Source organism: Pinus tabuliformis, chromosome 3_1 (assembly GCF_031772625.1).
Source record: "Pinus tabuliformis cultivar Carrire ecotype Pingquan chromosome 3_1, CPIR1, whole genome shotgun sequence".
NCBI lineage: Eukaryota > Viridiplantae > Streptophyta > Pinopsida > Pinales > Pinaceae > Pinus > Pinus tabuliformis.
In genome coordinates, this window is record NC_142301.1 from 732,825,009 (window position 1) to 732,832,613 (window position 7,605).

At 30.8% G+C, this 7,605-nt stretch overlaps 1 protein-coding gene across 1 annotated transcript; it reads right to left on the reverse strand.

Annotated features, from left to right (window-relative positions):
• Nucleotides 1-809: 809 nt before the first annotated feature.
• LOC149189411 (exocyst complex component EXO70A1-like) lies at nt 810-1,879 on the reverse strand. Its single transcript, XM_089410223.1, has 2 exons — nt 1,228-1,879; nt 810-1,138 (listed from the first exon to the last, which is right to left on the reverse strand). The coding sequence occupies exons 1-2, from the start codon at nt 1,877-1,879 to the stop codon at nt 810-812; spliced, it is 981 nt and encodes a 326-aa protein (XP_089266349.1).
• Between the last annotated feature and the right edge of the window lie 5,726 nt (nt 1,880-7,605).

Genomic DNA, 7,605 nt, shown 5'->3' on the forward strand with positions numbered 1-7,605 from the left:
CAGATATATTCACCAAAGAAGTTTCAATACATGAGGGATATTCTCCAAATCACCTCATTAAGCATAAGGGGGACTCTTGAGGATAATGCTTAATTATGTTAGGTAATTGATGACAAATTCTTCAACATATTTTGTGTTCGTGAGTTATCATAATTAGGGCAACAAAATAATAGATGTAGTGAGTATTCGAAGCCATTATTCAATAAATTATTAGTGGCAGTAGATTAAAATCAAAAGTTAGTCGGGTAATTGATAATCCAATTAGAAATATATTGGCTATATAATAATGTATTCATTACTTCCATGAAAATATGGAATTGGAATGAGACTTGAGTTTATGTATTGAGAACAAGATTTTTCTAATTTTTGTTTTTATTTTTATTTTTTTTACATGTAAAAAAGCTCTCAATAAATTTAACAAAAATACACTAACAATCCTAAACACATTAATCTCGCTCAACTCTAGCTCAACTATTTGGATTTCAATACGGTAACAAAACTTTCAATCAAACCAGAAAGTGAAAACACATAGAAACAAGTAATTCGAGTAAATACATGTTGGCTGAACCAGTACTTAGTTTCCTTGGTAATATAGGTTCACTGAAAATAGACATTAGGAAGATCCGTTATGTATAGTCTCACATGACAATTAGTCACAATCATCAAAGAATGTTCAAACTTAAAGGTACATATAGTCGGGGCTGAAGGATCTTAATCCTTAATGTGATACTTGTAATTGCAAGCTATCTTTGACTTGAGATATTTTTTTCCACAGTAAGAGTCCCCTTCCTTGTCGGATGTCCTTGAACTTAGGATGATGTATGGTTGGGAAACAGATCCAAGAGATGCGTTTCCAGGTATTCAGGAGTGTAGTCAATATACATGTTAGAGTGGCTCCCCCGTGTCAAATACGTTCTCAGTCTGACCAAGAAGGACCGATAAGCCGGTATCATCTTCTCTGCAATTGAAATCCTAAGCTCCTCCTGAGGCTCCAAATCCGGGACCATCCAACCAGAATGTTTCCTAAGCACCTCCTCAATTGCGAAATTGAAACCCTTGAATCTATTCTCCAAGGACTGCTGTGACACCCCACTGATCAGCCATAACCAAGCAGTGCTATGAGCTCCGAACCCTTGACCTTCTTAACAATGTAATGAAGATTGTTCGTGAGAAACAGAGAGGACAGGGAAACATCCTGGTAGAGGTTAGATTTCGCATCTAACTTACATTGCAGGCTCGTAATAATCCATCCCAGTCTCACTGAGAGAGCAGAGGCTGGGCTCCCCAGTTCATCACCATGCCCATCCAATTCGCCAAACAAGTCCATGACGCTATTGGGCAGGCCCTTGGAGATATCAGTGGGATCATTGGCTGTTATGTTGGTGAGAGTCTCCTTGTAATCGGACAGAAAAATCAGATAATTCATAACATACCTCGTAAGCGGATGAATCGTACCTCCCGGCACCGGAGTCTTTGAATTCTCTTCCTCGATTGCATTCTCGAACTCCCTCAAAATCCCCCGTGCCGAATTACCGAGCAGAACAAGGGTCGCAGACGGTTGCGTCCGCATGCTGGCACATGAGTCGTGGTCAAAAACGGTGTCGATGTGGGGCTTTAGGTCCCGCAGAGTCTCGTACATGTCGAGCACCCTGAAGAGCCTTTCGCTCGACCTTTTGCTCATGGCCACGGATTCACCAAACTCTAGAAACTTCGTCGTGGGCCCCTTGACGACCCCGTAGAAACAGAAATTGCCGATGTCGCTAAACCCGGCAAATATCTCGTCGCAGAGCCGTTTCTCGCTGGCGAACGGAATCCTCACCGCAATTCTCACGGCGCGTATCCACTTCCTGATCTTGATGTCCAGAATTCCCCACTGCATCTTCTGCACATCCCTGGTACTGAGCCGCTCGACTCCAATTCTGTTGAGACACCCTTCGATTACAGGCCTTCTGGTGAAGAATAAGGTACCTTTCGCTCCCCACTCGAATGGTGGTTGCTGAGTCAAACAACATTTACGTGCTATTATGAATTAATTGAATTAAGTGGACAGCTACAGTTAATAACGTTTTTTTCCTCCCAGTTGAATGGTTATTGTTGCGTGGCATCAAATAATATTTAATTGCTATTATGAGGAGTTAGTGTTCAGTCAAATAATATTTAATTGCTATTATGAAGAATTAAGGTAGATAATTATTATTTTATATGGTGAAACATATGTTTGAATTGAATTAAATGGACAGTTACAGTATTTAAATATATATTTTACATATTCAAATATGTCAGCTTTAAATTCGAATAGGGAAAAAAATATTATATAGTCAAACATGTGTATTATATAAACATATATTTTACGTACTCAAATATGTCAGCTTTAAATTCGAATAGGGAAAAAAATATTATATAATCAAACATGTGTATTATATAGTCAGATTTTAAATAATACAACAGATCATTCCCACCACACAACCAACACTCCCTCACAAAACACACAACCAACACTCCCTCACAAAATATCGAAATTATGTATGCAGTCCATGCTGCTCACATAACCGCTGAGTCTGCTTTACAAAGCAAAAACCTAAACATTCGACGTCGTTTTCTGAAGTGCCGAGTCTTTGCTTGACAAAGGGAACTCTAAACGTTTCATGATTAGTTTTTTAAAGACGAAAATGTTTCAACAATTTACCCTTTTTCTTAATTGTATTCACATTGTCATTATTATAAAGTTTCCACGATTTACCCTTTTTTTTTTTAATTGTATTCACATTGTCATTATTATTTGTTATTTGTTTGGGGGCATATGCAAATATATACTTACAACGTGACACACTAGTGAAGGTTGAGTGTACTTTTACTTTATTTTTTTTATTTTTTTGGGATCAATTTACAATTTTGAAAAATATTAAAACAATTTATTTATATATATATATATATATATATATATATATATATATATATATTTTAAATAATTTTTCTAATTAGTTTCGAATATTTTTTTAATTTAATTTTAATTAAATTATAGTTTGATTTTTTATTTTTATTTGTTGGGATTAATTTATAATTTTGAAAAATATTAAAACAATTTAAAAATCAATATTGATACGGTATATTTTTTTGTTTTTTAAAATAATTTTTCTAACTAGTTTGGAATATATATATTCTTTAATTTAGTTTTAATTAAATTATAGTTTTGAGTGTACTTTTATTTTTATTTTTGAGATTAATTTATAATTTTGAAAAATATTAAAACAATTTAAAAATCAATATTGGTATGGTATATTTTCTAGTTTTTAAAATATTTTTTCTAATTAGTTCTGAATATTTTTTTTTTTTAAATTAGTTTTAATTAAATTATAGTTTTATAATAAGTATATTGATAGGTGTGGTTATTTTAGAATATGATTTTAATTTTAATTTAATTGTAGATGTAGGGAATTAACTTTTTTAAAACATTTCAGAATATTTATGCCAGTAATCATAAATTAAATGTTGAGATTTGTTTCAAAAGTAGTTATGTTTTTTTTGTCTTTTTAATAAATTGATTAAAGAAAAAAATGTCATATGATGAGTTATGGTAATTTTGACATGTGGTATTACTAAGTCATTATACCAGGTCATAGTATTGTAGCAAAACATATTTGCAAGTTAAGAATCTCCATAGTAAGTGGAAATAAATTTCCATGGTTAAGAGCCTTGCCATATATCTTTTGAAATGTATATATGTTTAACTCACATATCTATTTTTTAAATAATAATAATAATAATTTTAATTTAATTGTAGATGGTAGGGAATTAACTTTTTTAAATATTTATGGCTATAATCATAAATTAAATGTTGAGATTTGTTTCTAAAGTAATTATGTCGTTTTTTATCTTTTTAATAAATTGATTAAACAAAAAAATGTTATATGAATGAGTCATGTAGTTTTGACATGTGGTATTACTAAGTCATTATACCAGGTCATGGTATTGTAGCAAAACATATTTCCATGGTAAGTGGAAATAAATTTCCATGGTGAAGAGCCTTGCCATATATCTTTTGAAATGTACATATGTTTAACTCACATATTCATATTTTTAAATAATAATAATAATAAAGTTATAATTTAGTTAATTTTTATGATTTTCTTAATCTTAGCAATGTAAAATTTATCATGAGATATGTAACACCCTATGCTCCACGAGCATTTACTTTGTTACCAAGTTTTACTTATTACTTCAATCTTTTACTTTATTTAACATAGACTGTTAAAGAACTGAGGCTGAGAAGCCAGAACATATTTTCTTACTTATTAATTAAGAATTTAAACAGTTTGTCAAAGAACTGAAAGAAACAATTAATAACTCCTAAGAAAGTTACAAACAGTTTCTCATATGTTCTCTCAAAAAGAAAAGGAGAGAGAACACTGAGGGGGTTGGAAAAAGAATTAGGAATTATGCTGCCTAGATTTTCCTTGAGCTGGACAAAATTAACCAGTGGGAAAACTGTGAATTACAATCGAAATGGTATGAGACTTGAAGCTGGACCGCAGCCCTGATGCCCAAGATACCAAACTGCCGCAGACTTATTGACTGTTAGGAGTAGGAAGAGCTCGGAGGGGGAATCTGGACGTAATCATCGGATCTGTGGCTGGGTGGAGAGACCTTCCAAGAAAGGGAACTACTTACATAGTTATAAACAAAGCACAAACAGATAAGTAATACAAGATATGCTTAGTAATCGTTAACTAAAATGGGTTATTATTATTCAATAATGGATAGCTAATAGCAGACTTATTACTAGATATATATTCTATCTTGGTATATTGCTAAATATATTCTATCTTGGTATATTGCTAATAGTATTCAATTATGGGTTCAAGAGAGACATAGTATTCAATTATGGGTTAAGGAGATCCACGCTGAATGATCTATTGGCCTTATCTTCACTCAGTTTAAGACTATTCACTTGGAGAGGCTGCATGTGCCCCCACTTCAAGAGCATAGTAAAGTCATGTAGAACTTAGAGAAGCTATCTTTAAGCTTCCAGTGAAGATTGGAAAAATGTATGGGTTCAATAACACCCAGTCGAGCATTAAGCTTCCAATAATACTAGATTTTAACCTAGAGCACTTTTGTGATTTGGAGGAGATGCCCCCTCGTATTTGTGACACATCTTCAGTTGTGAATTAGACTATTACTAACTGTCATTTCCTTCGAAAGATACCTGATGACTTGGGGAACTTCAACTCTTTAAGAATGTTAAGGAAGGAAAGAAAGTACATTATGCTAAGTTCTCTTATGCTTTTCAAGTTTTTCTTGGATATCTACAATGTTTCAGGTAGGAAAGTACATTCTGTTAATGAAAATTTGTCTTGATAGAAAGGCCCAATTTCAAATTCTAATGCTTTCAAAAAAACATTGTATAACTGTAATGTTTCTAAAAGGAAAGCATATTTTTTCAATTTAAGTATCATGATCCCATATTCCAACTTATTTTTCAGTAACCCATTAGGCTTTGTAGCTTTAAATAAATCCATGTCTTTTGATAAGATCCTCTTCCAAATTAGAACACGGTTTCCTTTTGGCAATAACCACATATAATGTCTTGATTTTGTTATTGAGAAAATAGAGGTTGTGAAACAAGCTTGTGCCATACAAGGACTTGATTCAATTATGTATCAATTATGGCTCTTGATGTAACAATGTCTTGATTTTGTTGCTTGAAAATAGAGGTTATGCTTTACTATTTCACATAATTTCTTACCATCTTTCCATAAGTATTGATTTGTAATCTCAGCCACAAGGGATGACAGTAATGACAAAGGTAATATTCCATGGTTTGAAGTTCCCCTCTTACTAAATATTTAAATATATCACCACAATTCAACTGTTAGTTAAAGTAATTGTATTTGATTTGTAAACAATTAATTTTTTGATTTATAGATTTTGATTTTTTCCCTTTTTTATTTTTTTCTCAGATTTGGTATGAGATATCTTCCATGATTTGGGTTCCCTAGTTCCCCACCATAGCTACTAGGTTCAGATGCTATCATTAAATATTCTCAGAACATTATAACATTTCCAGTAAGTGTGCTTTGAAACATTGTTGTTGCTTTTCCACGGTGTTAATGCAAATAAGCACTGCAACTAGTGCCATTATTTAGATTAAGTGACGAAATCTAGGTGGTCTTGTAATGATGGAGTGATTGTTTTCTAGCTACTAAGGCCATATGCATTGTCACTATTATATGTTTGGGGGCATATGCAAATATATACTCACAACGTTTTTTTGATAGTGAAGTTGACACACTAGTGAAGGTTGAGTGTACTTTTACTTTATTTTTTTTTATTTTTTTGGGGATTAATTTACAATTTTGAAAAATATCAAAACAATTTAAAAATCAATATTGGTATGGTATATTTTTTGTTTATTAAATAATTTTCTAATTAGTTTCGAATATTTTTTTTAATTTAATTTTAATTAAATTATAGTTTTATAATTGAGTGTACTTTTACTTTTTATTTTTATTGTTTGAGATTAATTTACAATTTTAAAAAATATTAAAACAACTTAAAATGTATGGTATATTTTTTTGTTTTTTAAATAATTTTTCTAATTCGTTTTGAATACTTTTTTAATTTAGTTTTAATTAAATTATAGTTTTATAATTGAGTGTACTTCTATTTTTATTTTTTGGGATTAATTTACAATCTTGAAAAATATTAAAACAACTTAAAAATCAATATTGGTATGGTATATTTTTAGTTTTTTGAAATAATTTTTCCAATTAGTTTTGAATATTTTTTTTTTAATTTAATTTCAATTAAATTATAGCTTTATAATAAGTATATTGATAGGTGTGGATATTTTAGAATATGATTTTAATTTTAATTTAATTGTAGATGGTAGGGAATTAACTTTTTAAAATATTTATGGTGGTAATCATAAATTAAATGTTGAGATTTGTTTCTAAAGTAGTTATGTCGTTTTTTGTCTTTTTAATAAATTGATTAAACAAAAAAATGTTATATGAATGAGTCATGTAGTTTTGACATGTGGTATTACTAAGTCATTATACTAGGTCATGGTATTGTAGCAAAACATATTTGCAAGTTAAGAATCTCCATGGTAAGTGGAAATAAATTTCCATGGTGAAGAGCCTTGCCATATATCTTTTGAAATGTATATATGTTTAACTCACATATTCATTTTTTAAATAATAATAATAATAATAATAAAGTTATAATTTAGTTAATTTTTATGATTTTCTTAATCTTGGCAATGTAAAACTTATCATGAGATATGTAACACCCTATGCTGCACGAACATTTACTTTGTTACCAAGTTTTACTTATTACTTCAATCTTTTACTTTATTTAACATAAACTGTTAAAGAAATGAGGCTGAGAAGCCAGAACATATTTTGTTACTTATTAATTAAGAATTTAAACAGTTTGTCAAAGAACTGAAAGAAACAGTTAATAACTCCTGAGACAGTTACAAACAGTTGCTCATATGTTCCCTCAAAAAGAAAAGGAGGGAGAACACTGAGGGGGTTGGAAAAAGAATCAAGAATTATGCTGCCTAGATTTTCCTTGAGCTGGACAAAAGTAACCAGTGGG

Coding starts and splice junctions, on each gene's coding strand:
- LOC149189411 (XM_089410223.1), bottom strand. CDS start 1,879: ATGCAGTGGGGAATTCTGGACATCAAGATCAGGAAGTGGATACGCGCC. Junction 1,139..1,227: donor GATTATTACGAGCCTGCAAT/GTAAGTTAGATG, acceptor ATTGTTAAGAAG/GTCAAGGGTTCGGAGCTCAT.